The 20,638-nt window shown below is 39.4% G+C and overlaps 1 protein-coding gene across 1 annotated transcript; it reads left to right on the top strand.

Moving 5' to 3' along the window:
* The first annotated feature begins 1,355 nt into the window (after positions 1–1,355).
* Positions 1,356–20,416, top strand: LOC137259315 (signal peptide peptidase-like 2B). The gene is made up of 15 exons (XM_067796995.1): positions 1,356–1,464; positions 2,588–2,701; positions 4,140–4,325; positions 5,212–5,304; positions 7,258–7,403; positions 8,317–8,489; positions 9,061–9,157; positions 9,910–10,023; positions 11,197–11,278; positions 12,559–12,633; positions 13,177–13,236; positions 14,184–14,286; positions 15,985–16,062; positions 17,743–17,897; positions 18,388–20,416. Exons 1-15 carry the CDS (start codon positions 1,423–1,425, stop codon positions 18,508–18,510), a joined length of 1,641 nt encoding a protein of 546 aa, XP_067653096.1. The 5' UTR covers positions 1,356–1,422; the 3' UTR covers positions 18,511–20,416.
* The last annotated feature ends 222 nt before the right edge of the window (positions 20,417–20,638 follow it).

Genomic DNA, 20,638 nt, shown 5'->3' with positions numbered 1-20,638 from the left:
TGTTTTAGATACTGAATGCGTCTAATCTGCTGACAGTGATTGGAAAGTGAAAACATCGCTTCGATGTTTTAAGTACATTTACTCAACTGGATTCACTCAAACTCAGTGTCAAAATGAAACTGTATTTAAAACCCCAAAATGCAGGCCCCCTAAGTAATGGAAGGAATTACGGCAAATTTGAAGGAACTGCATCTCAAATGTAAACAAACGTAGCCCACTTAAAAAAACAATTGCAGCGATATCGGTAGTATAGCGGTAATAACAGAAACACAACGCCTCTATCGGAAACAATGTCGGTTAATCTTCGGTTCAGTTCCGTGATTTGTCGGTCACGTCCTGAAACTCACACATCAAAACATGGCGTCATCCTTACCTTGTCAGCTTGCTGGCGGGGTTAACTTCTTCGGCCATGTGGACAAGGCGTCCGATTTCGGAGATGTCGTAGTAATACAAAAAAATTACACAAGGGTATTGTTCGCGTCATCAATTAAATGGACAAGATTGTTAACAACGTAATGTCGAAATGACGTCACACTAGAAATGACGTCATAGTTGAATATTGTAGGGTGGGGTTCTTGAAGGGACATGAAGGCTGGAGAATCTCAAAGAGATTAAGAAATAATTAAGAAATACAGTTCTCTACCCCTATGCATAGTTTAATTAAGAGAGAGAGAGAGAGAGAGATAAATGAGGGTTCATTTGAAACACAAGCGAACAATCAAAACGTATACACCCGCAACAGAATACACGATGATATGTATAGGTAATATCTACGCAATATTCACATTTTGTAGTACGAGATCGTCTTTCTTAACTCTGGTGCAAAGTCGCTAAGCAAAGTCGCGTCCCTTGGGTGCACTCGGAACTTCCGATTTGGGGGTTCTATATTCAGTTCGATCCTGTTAGTCGCCTCTTACGACACGCATAGTCGCCTATTATGGCAAGCAATGGGTTGCTGAAGGCCTATTCTACCCCGGGTAGACCTTCACGGGTCCACTGGAAATAGTATACGTCCTCAGCTGCATGGTACCTTGTAACAACCGTGCTGTTATACATTAAGAATGTGAGTACATTTACATGTAGCTGGACAGAGACAAACAGATAATTCATACTGGAGTCTATACACAATATTTATCATATCCATTTCTTCAATATTCACATGATTATAATCAATGTTATCACGTGAATGCATATTTTAACATGAATAATGTTGGTACTGGTGTAGTTCAAAGGCTAGCCGAAATTAAAACCCATTTAAACTGGCCCTTAATATGTTCAGAGACCATATAATATGGTCTCTGATATGTTAGAAAGGGTTCTAAAGTTTCTTCTGCTGACACGCCCCTTTTTGTGTTGTCTCCCTTTTTGAACTCAAAGATGGAGGTTACAATATTTTGATGTGGAAGAGTATTTGTCACAGCAATGTTGATTAAATTATTTGTCATCACAGTTGGCGTGTCCCAGGTAAGAGGCAATGATGTTTACGTATAACCCAGTCTCTGTCACGCTTCATATTTAGGTACCTGTCATTGTTGATATCCGCGACACGGCAACAATTGTTGAGAATGATTCTTCAGGAAACGTTCGGTTTTCGTTCACTGAGTTTTTGTTTGTCACGGGTTTCGTATTGCCTTGTACAAAGTGGTTCATTACAACCTAGAACAGGACTGACTAGTTGTAAGTGGTACAGAGGAGGGAAAGGTTTGCGCTCGTAATCACGCTTTTGTTTGTCACAATATGCCTAAGAATATATAGAGTTGTACGTAAAATGTTCGCTTATTTATTTTGGGGGGTTTTAGTCTAATTTAGAAGTTTTTGGGAATGAAATGATGTCTAAAGAGATTCAGATTCAGGACCTAATCCTAACCGAAACCCAAATCCTAACGCAAATCCTAACCTTTCAAGCGACTAGACTTTATAAGGGGCAGGAATTCACTAATTACATCGGCATCTTGTTGTTAGGCAGGTATAGGTACCTGCGTCATGTTGTTAGGCAGGTGTAGGTACCTGCGTCTTGTTGTTAGGCAGGTGTAGGTACCTGCATCTTGTTGTTAGGCAGGTGTAGGTACTGGCGTCTTGTTGTTAGGCAGGTGATGGTACCCAAATCAAACCTTAGCCCTTGCAACCCCCCAAGACCAAACAGCCTATGCTATTACAACGGCATCTCATATAATTATAGCTCTTTCTTCGGGCTGTTTGTATCTCAACATGCACACATAGATGTCAGATGAAAGGAATTCCATACCCTGAAAAAAATTACCTGAGAAGATCCGGGTTTTAATTGATCTTCAGCAGAATTACAAACAAGAGGTGACTGATGTGACATCATTGGTAATCCTGGTTGTGCAGATCAGTGCTTATTGTGATAATCACTGGATTGTCTGGTCCAGTCACAGTTATTTACATACCATCACTAGAGCCTGTATTGCTGGAATTCAAATGACTGTGGCGTTAAACAAAGAAATCCGGTCTTGAGTATTTATTGACCACTGCCATATGGAATATTTCAGGATGGTGTTCAACAACTTACAAAAAAAAGCCCAAAATTATACCTGATTACCATTTCCTTGTTGGTTTCTTGTTGCAGGTTCTTGGGGAATATGGTGTTCTGAAAGTTCAGGCAACAGGAGGAGCATCATCAAATTTTTGTTTTGCCTACAATAAAGACTTCAAGACAATCCCTTCAGCAATCAATGAAACTGTGAGTATGATGGGGGTAGTAATAATATTAAAAAAATCCACGTATGGTTTAGGAACTAAAACACTCTGAGACACTTCACACAAAAAGTCACAAATGCTACTGAATGTCCGCTGTTTTAAAGAGATGAGTTTTTACATCCTTCTTATAAGGTCATAAGATGTTAAGTTTCTAAGGGTAAATGATTCCACAGTGTTGTTGCAGTGTTAAAGCATTTGTCACCATACATCACAGTTTGTGTTTTGAGAAGGTTTGCTCTGTTTCATTTCATAGATTTTGTATAATAATTTGATTTCTAAACATTTTAGAAAAGGTTTTAAAAGGTTAAGAAAATGACTGTCCAAAAACTGAAAATGCTGATTTTCTAATTGCATTATGATACACTGAACCAAACTCAAAATATGTGTGTTCTTCTAGTACCATGGTATACTGTTTCAACCAACCAATGCAAGATCTTTACGATCGATTTGATGTTGTCCCATTTCTCTTGTGTGAGTAAAGTGTAATGGCACTGTTCTGTACTGTCTATAGGTGGTTCTTGAAGGCTGTGGAAATCCACTCAGTAGAGACTTACCATAGTCCAGTCTTGTTATGATAAGTGATTGGGCCAACTTTCTTCAGGTGTCCTTTGTAAGATATCATCTGAAAGAGTGAGTCATTGTTAAATTCTATCAGTGGTATTGTTAAATACATTCAATAGGAAACCAGCATTATGACATCCCCGAATAGAAACAGCAGTAACCATTCACCAAGTCAGATTTACAATTTGAATTATGACTGGAAAACAGGAACTGAGTCTCTTGTTCCTTGTGAGTTGCCTACTCACTCACTCATACAGCTGGACTAATGCATTTAGTAGTGGGGAATACCAATGATTGTTTGTAACCAAAAATCGACTGAAAGATGGATTAGAATTATTATCAATTGTAGAAAACATATTTACAATTATTGTTATTTTAGTAAAACACTCTTGAAAGAAGTATACTAACCATTAAATTTGACGTATATCCCTTGAACAAATGTTCATGCAACAGCATAGCGCTATGTGCATTGTAAAACATTAACCACTTTTATTGTTTAATTGTAATTCCAGGGTCTTTTTTTACTGTGGGCATTTCATTGCATGATAGTATTAGTTGTTAAAAAAACATTAAATAAACCAACAGGGAAAAACCATTGAAACTGGTGATTACATTAAAACTATATGTATATATTTCGATTACAATTGATAGTCGTTCACCACAAGTCATCCAACTAGTGGATTTGGTTTCTGATTTCCAACACTAGCGTGTGGTAGCTACAATAACACAAACATAGTACTTTGGAGGATAGTCCAACTATATTTCTCCCACTTATGCTTAAATGAAATTTATCAGATGTCACGGTAAATTTATCTCGGACTCAACTGTGGAATAAGTCTTACATTCTTACTCTGTTTCAGGAAAAATATCAACTTGTGCATCTTAAATCAAATGGATGCAATGATTCTGACTGGACAGTTGATGTGAAGGGCAAGGTCGTGACAGTGGCACGAGGACCTTGCAAGTTTGTGGAGAAGGCGACCGCAGCTCAGAAGAAGCAGGCAGCTGGCATATTGGTTGTGTCCAACAGAAATGATACACAGCTGGTGAGAAGATGTTTCTTAAAATAGGTTGAAATAGCCACTGGTCAGCTAGCCTGTGTCTAGTAAAAATCCAGACATGTCAGTATGTCTCCACAATCTCTGGCCTGACTGGCTAGTGCATTTTCATATTGTCATTTTGTACATACATCCCTCTCTGCAACATGTTAAGTTATAACACATTTTTGAAACATGTCAGATTATGGCTTGATAAAAATGTTTTGCAGCTTAAGAATGACTTATTCAAGTTATTTGAGCATATACACAATATTTTAGACATTCAGAGATGTGTTTTCTTATTTGTTTTTGATGGTATTTTTGCCTTTTGTAATCTTCAGCTTGATTTCTACATGTAAATTTTGGGCCTGTGAATTATTTTGTGGGCTAGTAATGTTCAGGCCTAGTTAGCCCTTCTGGCTAGCAAACTTTGGAAACTATACCGCACACAGTTTGGTTCATTTTAATATTGCATGCAGATTTTACTCAGTGCATAAAACAAAAGTAGCAGGTGCTTGTACTTCTTTTGCAAGACGTTTGATACGATACAGATATTTGCCGTAATATGGAGTGAGCGAGTTTATTTTTGTGCCACATTCAGCAATATTCCTGCTATATGGCAGCAGTGTGTAAATAACTGAGTCTGGGCCAGACAGTCCAGTAATCAACAGCAAAAGCACCAATCACTGATCTATACAAATGGGATACACTGACATGTTAATCAAGTCATTGAGCCTGACCGCCTGTAATTCACCTCTTACAACAAGCATGGGTCACTGAAGATCATTGTAACCTATATGTTCAGAGGTCCTATGACCTCTAATGGAAAATGGCTGCCTAGATATAATATGGCCAGCCATACATGTTATATCTTTGTTTTTGTTTTAATTTTCAGGTTACACCGGGAGGAAATAAATCTGCGGGGGATTATGAGAACGTCAACATCATCGTTGGATTTATCATGTGGAAGGACAACCACAGTCTTGAGGTGAGCATTACTCAGAATACTCACTTTCTGGTTGAATAACAACTTGCCTCATCATCCAAACAACTTTCAACATCATGTCATACTAGTAGTGCTCGATTTATGTCAGTCTAATAGGCACTCGACTGATGTCAGTCTAATAGGCACTCGACTGAAACTTGTAACAGAAACAAAAATACTCCATTTCATTTTAAAAAGTGTCCGAGTGAGAGGGGGTGATTGAGTGAGTTTAGTTTTAAATCTCACTCAGCTATATTTCAGGAAAATGGTTGTAGTCTGTAAATAATCAAGCCTAGACCATACATTCAGTGGTCAACAGCATGAGCATCGATCTATGCAACTGGGATACGATGACATGTGTCAACCAAGTCAGGGAATCTGACTAACCTATGCCTCTTAGTCAAATCTTACGATAAGCACGAGTTTACTGAGATCAATTCTAACCTGGATCTTCAAATGTCAGTGAGGAGGGAGATTCACACCTAAACATGGGCAAATTTTGACTTGCTTCATGTAAACACCACCTGTGAAGGTCCCGGGGTAGAATAGACCTTCAGCAACCCATGCAGCAACTAACAGGATCGGGTGGTCAGGTTCGATGACTTGGTTTATACATGTCATTGGTTCCCATTTGCGCAGATCGATGCTTATGTTGTCACTGGATTGTCTGGTCCAGACTCAATCATTTACAAACTGCCGCCATATGGCTGAAATATTAGGCTGACATTAAGCAAGGAACATTAAGTAAGTAACATCAAGTAAGTAACATTAAGTAAGTAACATTAAGTAAGTGACATTATTTTATGGGACAACCAAAATTTAATAGTGCAGTCTATCTATAAACCAGGTAGCACTCTGAACTGAAGTAGATTACAGGTGATGATAAGGCATTACATGGACTTTGAGACTGTCTGCAGTGAAACCTGCCAACACAGGCACCTGTCTAATCCAGTACACTGTCAAAACTGGCATAAAATTTTGGTCCCATAATTTTACAATGGAATTATGATCCTTGAAACATTGTGTAATCCAGCACCTGTCTATTCTGTATTCCAGTACGACTTTCCGGTCTCAACAAGAGATTTTAACTGTAATTAACACTGTCTAAACAGGTATGAGCAGTTCATTCAAGGACCCTTAATCCAATACTTATCCTACTGGCACGCTAGATAATAAAAAAATAGTGATGGCATGATGAGTCAAACACTGTAAGCTGTAATGGAAATTAGCAGATCAGCTACTCTGCTTTAATCCAATGCACTCCTTTCAGCACACTAGAATATTAGGGCACGGTGGGCGAGCTGGCCAAAGTGCCAGACTAGTGATCCAGAGAGGTTGAGGTGTCTGGATCGAGCCCACCTGTGACCAGGTGTCAAAACCTTGGAGTCAACTTTGTGTGCAGACTCTTTTCGTGTTGTCACAAGCCCTAGTGTGCATTACACAACCCTGTGCACTTAAAAGAACCCACGAATCCGTTGGTATATGACCAGATGGCGGCCACATGAATATGTCCATACACCTAGTTGTGGGTACAGCAGCGTGCAGTAAATTTGACAAAGTATTGTGACTACGTGTCCCAAGTCCACCCAGCTGTGACTAGGGTACCTCATATAAAATGAGAGAGCCACGATAACTTGGTGCGCCTAGTGGCAGCAAGAGTTGTATACTCCCCAGGGAGTTGAGATTGGTAATATGATGTGACGTTGAGATGGCCATCCAATGATTGAGGGAAACAAATACCAGCTCCTAGAACAAGCAATAGCTGCATGGATATGTGCGCTATATAAATATCCAGTAATAATAAGTTGTTTTCAAGTGAGGACAGCCATGTTGGAAAATAATTGTCACTGCCTAATCCAGCACCCTGTTTAAACCACCAGTTTATTTCAGCCCCATGGGGTGCTAATTTAGACATGTTTCACTGTATTTGGAATCAAAATCTTGGTTCTTCTTCAGCACCTTGCAGACGGAGGTTCCCTGTCAGTGTGGATGTACATGCCTGCTGACCCGAAGATTGACCCGAATATGGTGCTTATCTACGCAATTGCCTTGACCTGCATCATTGTAGGAGCATACTGGTCAGGAACAACCAGATATACACTGTAAGTAGATGGTCATTCACAGTCAATTCAACCTTATGCAATACCTTCATGTGAGCAGATCTGAGGTCGCGTAAAGCAGGTCATGTCGACCTTTGTAATCAGCCAATCAGTGCTGAGGTATTTAAATGCTCTTCACAGCTGATCAGGGAAACTGTATAATCACCCAATCAATGTCAAGGCTTAAATCAAGACTTAAATCATTCATCCTAATGATACATTGCTACATTCATGCATCGATACTCTTTCTAAGACAATGGAATTATCAATACTTTCAAAACTGTATCGATATTTAGTTTTGAAAGTATCGCTTTAAATGTGTTTATTTATTATTTGCATTTTGAACTTGTATCAGGTTTTTATGTTATGAGAGTTATAAATGATTGTCACAAAGATGGGAAATTGAAGCTTTTTAATCTCTGAGAGTTAAAAAAATGTTGGTCCTTTCTTAGACAGTTATAAAATATGAAATATTAATGTTCAAAATATAAATAAATGACACAAAAATAGGCATCGTGACATGTAACGAATGGTGACATGGGTATCAGGGAAACAGCTGAATAATCAGCCAATCAGTGTTGAGTCGTTTAAATGCTCAGTACAAATGATCAAGTGAACTTTATAATCGGTCAATCGGTGTTGAGGCATTTAATTGCTCGGTTCAACTAACCAGGGAAACTTTGTAATCAGCCCTTCAATGTTGAGGCATTCAAATGCTCAGTACAACTAATGGAGGGAAAATTAAATGAGTGTGTTGGTATGGTTTTTACAGCACTGTCAGCAAAGTGTTAGGACCAGGTTTGATTCCTCACAACTCATTCAATCACTCATAACTGTAGTTGACTGTAGTTGACTGCAGCAGTCACTGACCATGGTGATGCTGGGAGTGCACTGTGAAATAAGCTAGTTGATACAGGGCAGAGCGGAAGTCGCACAGACGGAAAGGGTCAGTGGACGCATCACGGCCGGAGGGCAAACAGGATGAGGAGCAACCGGAAACTCTCAGCATCAGCGTGTGTGTCGTCGTTGTCCTCTTCATCGTCATCTGCACCATGATAGTGCTTCTGTACTTCTTCTATGACTACCTGGGTATGTACACTACACTTCAGTCCATTTGATTCAAAAACTGAATGTTTAACAAGCTATCATCAAAATACTGACACGGTTCACTATTCGTGGGGAAGAGTGAGTGAGTGAGTTTAGTTTTACACAGTGATGTGAGGAGGAGGGAGTGCAAGGAAAGGGACAACCATGAACACGCTAAGTAGTCATGTAATCCCAGCCAGGATAACACGTGACAATACACTTTCTGCCACCTACAACAAGAAGTTACCTGCAGCCCCTTAATGCTGGGATTATCCAGTCATTCAAGGCTCATCAGCTCAATCACCTTGTTAATTGCACAGTGCTGCTTACTGTCCTACCTGGTTATAGTGCCACCCTGGATGTAATGCCACATTTTCTCCTGGATGTAATAACCAGGTCATACTGTAGATACAAACATGGCTGGGTAAAGGATTCAAACAAGACATCAAACAAGGGCTATCCTTACCACGTAGAGTGCAGTCTTGTGCACCAGTTTGTTGAAAGTTGTGTTTCTGTGTGTATTTCACTGACTGCCATGGATTTGGGCTAAATTGTTTTTCTGATGCCTTTTCAGTGTACGTTGTCATCGGTTTGTTCTGCCTGGCTGGCGCTGTGGGCTTGTACAGTTGCCTTCAGCCTCTATGGGAGAGAGTTATCAGGTCGGACTGCAGGTATGGTGTTTGTCATCACGCTGACAGCAGTTGCTTCCCTTTGGAGTGCCAGGATTTGCATGTCATGAAATGAAATTTGAGATCCTTCTTAATCCTGATAATTGTCCATCAGTACCATAAGCCATGAACTACCTGAACCTCCCTCTTCACTCACCCATGCTTCTTGATGCATGTTGTGATATTCCAACTGAGTAGATAAATGCTCATGATGTTGATCACTGGAGCTTTTGTTCAAGATTTAAATATTTACACACCACTGCCCTATAGCTTCATAATTGCTGAGTGTGGAAACAAACAAACAAAAATGATTCTATACTGGAGTGATAACTGGTCTCCCGCACCTATGCTTGTGGTACAAGACGACTAATACGATCAGGTGTTCTGACTGTGGTTGACACGTATCATTGTATCCCATTGGTGTAGATCAATGCTCATGATCATGATCACTGGGTTGTCTGGTCCAGACACAGTTATTTACAGACCACTGCATAAGCGGGTCAAGACAGGAGTGCAGGGGTGTACACCCCCATTTTTTCCTGAATGTTTATTAAATGACCACTGAAGCTCTTGTGAACACAGGTGAAAATGAACTGTACATCCCGCTTTCTCAAACAGCTATATTCCACCCATTCACTAATATATAGCTTGAATATAGTGTAAAAACAAACAAAAATACTCTATACTGGTGTTATCAACTGACTCAGTGAATTAATGAGTTACCGTATCAGAGCAAGAATTTATTGTGGTTCCAGAATTCCTCCCAACAGAATTCCAGTGTGTTCTGAACAGCCAGAGATCAGGAACATAGTTCTCGGGCTGCTGTGTTTAGGCGTCAGCATCTTTTGGGCAGTGGAGAGAAAAGCAAGGTGGGTGTCTAGTCTTAGGCAGAACTCGGAAAATACAATCTCTTCTACATGTAACAGATCAGCATTACGCTAAGTCAACTAATTAAATGCAGGTATAGATTAGAATTTTTTTTTCCTGTCAGTATGTCTGTACAATAGCTGAAAAGCATCACAAAACATTTATGTACATTGGATAGTGGTAAGGCGTCTGCCTATCATGCTGCACATTTGTGTAGTGTCCTTGGACAAGATGCTTCCATCCACATTGTCTCAGTGTTTCCCCTTGGCGTAAAAAGTTAGGAGTCAACATGACTCCCTGGTGTCATGACTCCCTGGCGTCATGAGAGGGAGTGATGGACACTTGGGAGTCAAATGCGCAGGGAGCCCAGTTGGTAAAGTGTTCGTTTATCATGCCAAAGGACTTGGTTGGATTTCCCCTCTTCAGCAGAAGCCCATTTCTGATGATATTGTTAGAATATGAATATGCCTAAAAGGACATGCAAACAACTCAGATGTGTTTTTGGGCAGTTGCCTTTTGGTGATAACATCTGTTTGTCATGCTATCCAGCTTAAACGACTATGCTTGTCGTAAGAGACGACTAACGGAATCATATGGTCAGACTCGCTGACTTGGTTGACACATGTCATCGGTTCCCAGTTGTGCAGGTCGATGCTCATGCTGTTGATCACTGGATTGTCTGGTCCAGACTCGATTATTTGCAGATTGCCGCCAAATAACTGGAATATTGCTGATGCACCGTAAAACTAAACTCACTTACTGACTCACTTCCAGCTTAAGCCTTTGGCTACTCTGAGTGATTATATCATGAATACACCTCCACCCCTTAAACTCCACACCTCATATACCCCATTCCCCAACCGCATATTTCAGTGTCTCTAACTATAAAATCTCTAGGGGTTGAAAGCTGTGCGTGCCAAAAGCCCTGCATCGATTGTCCACATGGGTACAATATGTGAAGCCCTTTTCTGGTGTCCACCACTGTGAAATTACAGGAATATTGCTCAAATCAATGTGACGCCACACTCACTCACCCACTAGTGCATAGCAAATAGTCTGTGAGTAGTCTCTCTGTGTATCATCAAGCTTTGACAGGTTCAATTATGACATACTGACTATTGCTGACTGTGACATAGAACAATATTCACTCACCAACTCACCTTGTCTCTTTCCAGCTATGCATGGATAATACAGGACATACTCGGAATGGCTTTCTCAGTGAACATGTTGAAAACTATACGTCTACCAAACTTCATGGTAAGAAAAGTAATTGTGTACAGAAAATATGACGTGCTCTATCATTTTCTATATAGCTAGTACTCATGAAAAAGCAGGTTTAGAATTGAGCTTCAGCAACCCACCCATGTCGTAAGAGGTGACTAACAGGATCAGGTGGTCAAGCTCACTGACTTGATTGACAAGTTGTCGTATCCTAATTGTGCTCATGCTGTTGATCATTGGAATGTGCCGCATTAAGCATCAAAGGAACGAACCAAGTCTATATAGCTACCCTCCAGCATGTTCTCAATTCCGGCACTAGAATTTGGTCTTGACTGCGGCACAACAGAGACCACCCAATGACTCCTTGTAAAATAACTGACACTCTCTAAACCGGCATCCAGTATCTCGGCTCTCCTCTTGATTGACTGAATGTGTATAACAAAATGGTGGATAACCATTGGCAGTAAGCTCATTAAGGATTATGAGGATTAGGCTTGAGTAGGTGTTGCTTGTACTGTAATTATAAATTAATTGAGTCGTATCGACTAATTGTCATGTTAAAATTTGTCAGTCCTCCCATTATGGGAAGATGGCTAAACCAGTCAAGCAGCCTAGATTGATGTGTAAAGAATTTGATGACTATCAACACATCATTCGGTTGTATTTTAGAAGATCAGGTTGAAGATCATTATCAGATTGAAATGGGAAAAGTATATTTAACGGTCACACCCTCTACACTGGTGTTTTTTGAGGGGTCTTCCCACTTACCCATCTCCTACTGTTTTAGTAGAAGAAACCACTGTGGTGTGATAATCTGCTTTAATCCCTTCTTTTGTTCCCAGTGAAATAGTGTCTGGAGCCAAACAGGACAAAATACTACTACTACTTTCACTAAATGTTTGACTGGATTTATTAAGTGTGTGTGTGTGTGTGTGTGTGTGTGTGTGTGTCTGTGTGTGTGTGTCTGTGTGTGTGTGTGTCTGTGTGCGTGCGTGCGTGTGGGTGCACAAGTTTTACAGTAATACAAGTTACCCTCTTTTTTTACAACTTAGAAACAACATCAACGTCAAGTTATGTCATAGCCAAAGCATGGGAACAAATTCACCAGGCACAATCACTGAACTGATCCGTAACTGTTAATCTCAATCTACTCCCCCACCACCACCCCCTCCCCGCCATGTAGTTGGGTAAGTGGGAATGAGTCTTTTTTCATTGGCCCAATGAATGCTGATTTACACGGCTTCCACAGTAGTTGAAATGACACACTGGTTGTAAGTAGAATTAACTGATTAATATTTCCTTGATCTATTTTCCAGGCATGCACTGTGTTACTTGTCCTGCTGTTCTTCTATGACATCTTCTTTGTCTTCATCACACCATACTTCACCAAGGTGAGATAGTTGTCTGGAAAGTACTTTTAGCTTATGATATGATATGGGGTGTGATCTATAAGGCCCATAATCTCTGATGACCTGTGAAAAATGTCTATTATTGAAGATAAGTACAGTCAAGTCTCATTAATGCGACTACTGTTTATCTGACAATCGGGCTTATCCGACACTTTTTTTTTTCCAATTTTTCAAATTGAATATACATAACATAGTCTCTTTTGTTTAGTCCGACATCCTCGTTAATCCAACAATTCGTTGTGCAGTTGACGATGTCGGATTAACGAGAGTTGACTGTAATAAGTGCACGTGTCAATCCACATTATTTAGATCAGGATGTAATGCGCTAGGTATAGAATATATAGAAGAGGTACTTTCATTGTTATCTGACATGTGTTCCCTTATTTGTTTCTCTAAGTATATAATCTGTTATTGTGTTACATTTGTACAACATGGAAGGGTGACAAAGAAACCCATGAAAGCATCATTGACCAATAAAATTAAAGTGTTTTGCATGAAGGTGAGATAAAGTGTTTGCTGTTGTAGAATGGCAGTAGCATCATGGTGGATGTCGCCACCGGCGGGAAGAGTCACAGTGGGGAGCAGGTAACACTATGTCTGTCTGTCTGTCTGTCTGTCTGTCTGTCTGTCTGTCTGTGTCTGTGTCTGTGTCTGTGTCTGTGTCTGTGTCTGTCTGTCTGTCTGCCTGGATGCCTGCCTGCCCCTCCGTCCGTCCTTCCATCTGTCTGTGACCCGTGAAGGTTAAAGGGTAGAATAGGTCCTCAGCAATCCATGTTTGCCATAAAAGGCGACTATGCTTGTCATAAGAGGCGACTAACGAGAACAGGTGGTCAGGCTCGCTGACATGGTTGACACATTTCATCAGTTCCCAATTATGCAGATCAATGCTCATGCTGTTGATGACTGGATTGTCTGGTCCAGATTCCATTATTAACAAACCACTGCCATTTAGCTGGAATATTGCCTAAAACTAAACTCACTAATAAACCATTACATGAATTTTGATATGAAAACTGATGATGTTAACATATCCAGAGTTTTGGGTTTTGGGTTTTTGGGTTTTTTTTTTTAATTGTGTCACATTCCATACAGTGCTGCACATGTTGTATACAATGGTGTATGGGGTTATATCGACATATGTTGTATATTGTCACCATATCCATAATATCCTGCTATATACAGTGTCATATCTGATAGATCATAAAGCACACGTCTTAACATTATAGCATTAACATCAGATGATCATGTATGACATATCACATTCTCCATATCCCTATATCTGACCTATAATGCTGTATATTGCATCACATCCAACACATCTTATTGTCCAGAGTTATCCCCCTTGCATTATTATCATATTGCCGGTGACGTTTGTTAAGGTGCATTGATAGTTATTAAGTAAGAAGTGACACGAAGCATTGCCTATGATCTTTGACTCAGGACAGTATTATATGGAGTCCAGTGGACACAAAGCATGGAGCTTGGTATGAATGCCACCGTCTTTATTATACCGTATGAATCTGTGTTTTCAGCTTCCAATGGTGTTTAAAGTGCCAAGATTCCTGACCCCACCAGATGCTGTGTGTTACTCAAACCCCTACTCCCTTCTGGGGTTTGGAGATGTCATTGTACCAGGTGAGCTTCAGTTTGATTGAGTGACCTGTGTGTCACTGCACTGGAGATGTCATTGTAAAGGGTGAGCTTCAGTTTGAGTGAGTGACCTGCATGTTACTGCATTGGAGATGTCGTTGTACCAGGTGAGCTTCAGTTTGAGTGAGTGACCTGCGTTTTACTGCATTGGAGATAGTGTTGTACCAGGTGAGCTTCAGTTTGAGTGAGTGACCTGCGTTTTACTGCATTGGAGAGGTCATTGTACCAGGTGAGCTTCAGCTTTAGTGATTGAGTTGTATGTTACTCAAGCTTCTGTGTGAGTGAGCAAAGTGTCATGTTCACAGGTGAGTTTCAGAGCGAAGGAGGGAGTGAGACATGTTCTTTGAGGTGTAACATCATCATAACGTTCTATGTACAGTATGGTTCAAAATTATTGAGAATAGCTAAAGCATTTCATATTATTAAACGAGAACAAATCAGGTAAAATTGAATGTATTGTAATAGTGAACTGACCTTTTCATGTTGTGTAGGTAACAATTTAATATTTTATCAAGTCTCCTTGAGCTTCACGGCACAGTCTAAGACGGGTAGGCATACTTCCTATCAGAGAGGTTAGGGTCTCGTGAGTTATGCTGTCCCAGTATCGGACCACTTCTCTCTTCACGTCTTCAATTTTTGTCAACCCCTTTTGATTCACACATTCCTTCATCATCCCCCAAATGTTCTCAATGGGATTTAAGTCAGGACTATATGCAGGAAATGGAAATGCAGTCACATTTTTCTCCTGAAACCACTGCTTGGCATGTTTTGCGGTGTGTTTAGGATCATTATCTTGCTGCAAAATCCAGTCATTTCCATAAGACACATGTGCACTTGGAAGGAGAAAATTATCTAATATGTTAGTGTAGCGTTGACTTGTCAGATTTCCCTCAAACACACACAGCGGGGTCGTTCCTAATAAGGATATACCTCCCCATACATGAAACTTTGGGCTGTATTTAGGTCGTCGATACAACGGTGCTGACGCAGACTTTGTCCATATTTTCACATTATTGGGATATACCCATATTGAGCTTTCATCAGTAAAAATCACATTTTCCCAGTCAAGGTTTTCATGTGCCAAACACCACTCAACACGCCTGTCTTTATGTTCTTGTTTCATGAGAGGAGAAGGAATTCCAGTCTTTTTCTCCCATCCAAGATCAATCAAATTTCTTCTAACTGTAGATTTTGATACAACTGTTGATCCCCTTTCTATCATTTCATACCTGATGGTGGAGATGCTTGCCCTTTGCTTTTTAGACGCTGAAATTCCCAGCCGGACGCGATCTGAGAAGTCTAATTTTCTGGGTCTCCCTGCTCCTTTCTGGTGCCCCAAATCCTTTCCCTCTTTAAAATTCTTCCTAATCCTATACACAGTAGAAAGAGGAGTTCCTGTTCTCTCTGCCAATGTATTTACATCATCAATTCCTTGATTACACAACTCCAAAATCAACCTCCTTTTATCTTCAGCAGACATTGTTGACAGTGCTGAGGAAAATGACGTCTGCTACAAATTCAAGGGAGGTAACTCTAATTGTACTATACTCAGTAGGCCAAGATGACTTACCTCCCTTATACCATTACTTAGTTTTAAGTATCAGTGAATCAGTTGAGGTGTTAGGATAGCTCAAAGTAAGAAGACAAATTCTCAATAATTATGAACCAGACTATATATTTCAGGTCTGTTGATATCCTTCAACCATGGTTTTGACTTGATCGTCAAGAGTAGGAGGATATACTTCATTGCTTCCACAATAGGTGAGTCTCGCCATCATCGTCGCCATCATCATCATCATCATCATCATCATCATCATCAACATCTTTTGGTGATACTTGGTCAGACTGGGTCCCTAGCAGCCAGCACTTTCTATAGGAAGCTTAAGTGAGTGAATTTAGTTTTATGCTGCACTCAGCAATATTCCAGCTATATGGCGGCGGTCTGTAAATAATCAAGTCTGGACCAGACAATCCAGTGATCAACAGCATGAGCGATCTGCAATCTTTTATGGCAAGCATGGGTTGCTGAAGGCCTATTCTACCCCAGGACCTTCACGGGTCATAGGAAGCTTAAGAAAGTATAAAGAATAGTCAGGGTGTAGCTTTGCAGAGCACCAAGTAAGGCGAGTATTTGCATATTTTACTCAATAAAAATCACATTTACTCAATTGATTACAAATCTGGGAGTACAAAAAATCCATAAGAATCCCTTAAAACCTTTAGGTCTATAATACCTTGCATGCTTTGCTCAGTTAACTGAACTGGCATGTACATGGTAATTTGTTGAGGCGTCCAAACTGTACGAGAGTGTTAGCAAATGTAAAGCAATGCCTATAGATACACCTTCTATGACAACCATAGCCAGTGTCTGTAGTTTACAACCATAGCCAGTGTCTGTAGTTTAGTTTAGTATTCACTTAACTTCCATGTTGAGTGTTTAAAATGACTGCCAACTATTTGGCAATATAAGAATTTTTTAAAACTTTGGTCATTTTTATATTATTTTTTTACATATGTTTAAAAGTGCTAATTACCCAGTAAAGATAAGAAACTCTGTGGAAAAGCTCTCATTTCTTTAAACTAGTTGGAGAATACGAACTACTAGTTACTCCTCAAAAAGTGTAATTACTCAATCATAAACAGACACAAAAGTAAATACCCATTTGCTTGAAACATTATCTGGAGCTCTGGCTTTGTAGGTGTGATGAGAAGGGTAGCCTAGTGGTTAAAGCATTCATTCATAACACCAAATCCCAGGGTTTGATTTCCCACATGGGTACAATGTGTGAAGTCTTATTCTGGTGTCCCCGTTGTGATATTGAGGGAATATTGCTAAAAGCAAAACAAAATTTTTATTCCATCTTAAGCAGTTTTGAGAGCTGGAATAAGGCAAAGTGTGATTGGTTGATGCCGGGCTAATTATCCAGTGTAAATGTTTGTTAGTAGACATCGCCAAGTTGACAATGGATTTCACACCATGAAAGCTGACACTCAGAGTTAAATGAAATCTGATGTTTTTACTTGAATAAAGAATTGAATCAAAAAGTATCGAATCGAGAGTCCAGTATCAAAAATCAAATCAAATTGTGGTCAAGGTGAATAATAATAATAATAATCTGTTATAAAATCTCTCCAATGTAGAAATACCATAAAATATTCAGTACACATATTATTACATAACTGTGATGAGGTGATTGGGTAGCCTAATGGTTAAGTGTTATACTGGAGACCCAGGTTCAATTCCCCAAATGGGTACAATGTGTAGGGTCCATTTCTGATATTGCTGGAATATTGCATAAAGCAACAGAAAACCAAACTCACTCACTCACTCACTCACTCACTCACTCACTCACTCACTCACTCACTCACTCACTCACTCACTCACTCATATGTAAAATGTTTTTATTGTCAGTTCTGTAATGTTTTGTGATTTTCCCTCAGCCTATGCGGTAGGTTTGATACTGACGTATGTTGCGCTAGCCTTGATGAAGACTGGCCAGCCAGCATTGCTGTACCTTGTGCCTTGCACCTTACTAACAACGACTGTGATTGGCTGCAAGCGGGGAGAACTGCGCTTCTTGTGGACAGGCAAGGAGGTGAGAACGTATTATGAAACTGTTTGGGTTTTATTCAATCAGTTTTCTCAAACAACATATTTTTGCTCATGTGTTAACAAAGAGCTATGTTGGAAATATTCTACAAACAAAAAGTGTTTGAACACCCTAAATTTTGATAATCATGTATAAATTTAAATGTGGTGTGATCATTTATTCTCAAAGGCAAATGCAGATTTTTATATTCTTAATGGGCTCATTAAACAACATGTTAGAAATTGTAGTGATGCTGTTGACTAAATATTGTTGAGCTTGAGTGAAATGAAACATTGTCAAAAGCAACGAAAAACAAGGGTGCTGAAACACACCAGTACTCTGTTTGATTGAGTGCAACATAAAATTAAACTTACTTACTGAAAATAATAATTGTATATATAATATATGCTTAAAAGTAAATGTTGAGGTACCCTCATCGTCTTATTTTTTTCAAAGCACATACTCTCATATTCTTTATGAAACATCTATCTTTCAGTGTCCGAAAAAGAATGATGATGTTCGTCCCGCTGGTCAGTGTGTTCGATCATCTCAGGAGGGCGAGTCTGACACGTCAAGCCTGTCAAGCGACGGTGAGAGACGGGGTCTCATCAATGCCTAGACTCCCATGTTTGCAGACAAAACAACTCAAACAATCACAGGCTCATGTCTGTGATATCAAGTGAATGTTTGGTGCATGATTGAGTCGACGCAGAGGTGGAACGGGTACTCAATACACCAGTGTGCCATGAGGGCAGTCTTTATATCATGAAAGATTCTTTAAAAACATTGAAATATATTTTGCATCATACTGATTCACGTTTTTCAATAGAGGTGTATATGCTGATAAACAATGGTATTAATATTTCTTTGTAACATACAGACAAGCCATGGCTTTGTTCTGAGTAGTCATGGCTTTGTTTAGATTAGCCATGGCTTTGTTCAGACTTGTCATGACCTTGTTCAGACAAGTCGTAGCTTTTTTCAAACAAGTCATGACTGTTTAGATTTGTAATGGTTTTGTTCAGACAAGGCATGGCTGGTCAGATTTGTAATGGTTTTGTTTAAACAAGTCATGGTTTGTTCAGACAAGGCATGGTTGGTCGGATTTGTAATGGTTTTGTTTAGACAAGTAATGGCTTTGTTCAGACCAGTCATGACTCAGTTCAGTCATATCTTTATTCGGACAAGTCATGACAGTTCAGATTTGTAAAGGTTCTTTTTTTCAGACATGTCATGGCTTTATTCAGACTAGTCATGACTGTTCTGACAAGTCATGGCTTTGTTCAGACCTGTCATGGCTTTATTCAGAAAAGTCATGACTGTTCAGATCTGTAAATGTTTTGTTCAAACCAGTCATAGCTTTATTTGGAAAGCTGATAAAATGCTGTAGAGGAGTATTGATCTCAAACAAAGCCAAATTCTGCGATCTCTCTGCAAACAAATTCAGTTCCTTATACAAGGCTGAATTCTGTGGAAATGCAGATTCCTTCAGTGAGATATGTCTTCAAAATTAAGATTGCTTTGAATTTACAACATTTTGAATGAAGACTGTAATGATACATCACTCTAGCACAATGCTTAGTTCTCCAATCTTTCTGCAAATTAAACAGTGGAATTCCATGTACGAGAATTCCATGGGATTGCAGAATCATTCAGTGACAAATATGACCCTGCTGGTAAGGGAAGTGAACTGTTTCTAATTTAGTTAAAATTTAGTTAAAATTTAGTTGTCAAACAATTTTAATGTTTTATTTGGAATATGTGTTTGTTCAAAGGACGAAAAACAATTTTTGTTGCCATGAAATGGGAATGTACATGAACTGCCATTATGTCTGGGCATACACTTCAGTGATGTCACTCAAAATGAGTTCACTCATGTCATCATTTATGGAAAAACAAACTTTAGACAATATAAGTTATTCTCTGCTCTTGAGGGCACATCAACCCATCAGCCCCTCAGGAACAGTCAACAACGTATTTATCTAACCGAACACCTCAATGTTAATTTTGAACTGTTTGAAGCATGGGTATCGGATCATACACTTCAGCCAACCTGTGTGAACTAAAAGATTTGAATCATGCATCTTGCTGTTTTTCCTGCAGGTATTGTCTTAGTAAAGTCCCTACGGTATAATTCTCATTCTTATTATTCACAGGGACTACATTTGAATGTTTGTCATAATTAGAGTTATCTCCCTTCAACTGATTTGCATTCACAAAACAATTGTAATTTCCGTGCATCAGGCTTGATTAAATGTTACTCCTACGAAGTACAGAATGAATTGCCAATGGCAGCGGGGTGCATTGAAATGTACCTCGCTTGTAATTGGGATACATTGAAACTAATAGAAGAGTGCTTAGCCAATCAGAAAGTGACATTTATGTGAGCTAAGATAAATTATCATGAATGCCACATTTCGTTTTGAGCAACCCTATGATACAGAATTTGATGGGGTAGCTATTTCAACGAATTAACAAAAGTTGAAGCACTTGCTAAATTTAACTTCCTCAATTTCAGAAAAAAATATATTAAAAATCAGTTTTTTTAAATAATTGCCGGCCCAAAGACCCAGCGCCAGGTGTTATTGCATTGTGCCAGCAGTTTCAAATATTTAGTATTTAGAGGCTGTCATGGCCTTCAATAAATTATCTGAGTTTTTTTTCACACTTGGAATCTTTCACTTTTTTAGTTGTTATTGCTGTGCTTTTTGCCGGATTGACTATAGGAATCATCCATGATCCATAAT

This window comes from Haliotis asinina, chromosome 13 (assembly GCF_037392515.1).
Source record: "Haliotis asinina isolate JCU_RB_2024 chromosome 13, JCU_Hal_asi_v2, whole genome shotgun sequence".
Lineage (NCBI taxonomy): Eukaryota > Metazoa > Mollusca > Gastropoda > Lepetellida > Haliotidae > Haliotis > Haliotis asinina.
This window is presented reverse-complemented; position numbering and strand designations above follow the sequence as displayed.

What these genes read in the sequence shown, in the direction of transcription:
- LOC137259315 (XM_067796995.1), top strand. Translation starts at nt 1,423, where the DNA reads ATGTTGATTAAATTATTTGTCATCACAGTTGGCGTGTCCCAG. An exon ending in AGAGTCACAGTGGGGAGCAG is followed by an intron (nt 13,237 to 14,183) that starts GTAACACTATGT and finishes CTGTGTTTTCAG; the next exon opens with CTTCCAATGGTGTTTAAAGT. An exon ending in TGGAGATGTCATTGTACCAG is followed by an intron (nt 14,287 to 15,984) that starts GTGAGCTTCAGT and finishes TATATATTTCAG; the next exon opens with GTCTGTTGATATCCTTCAAC.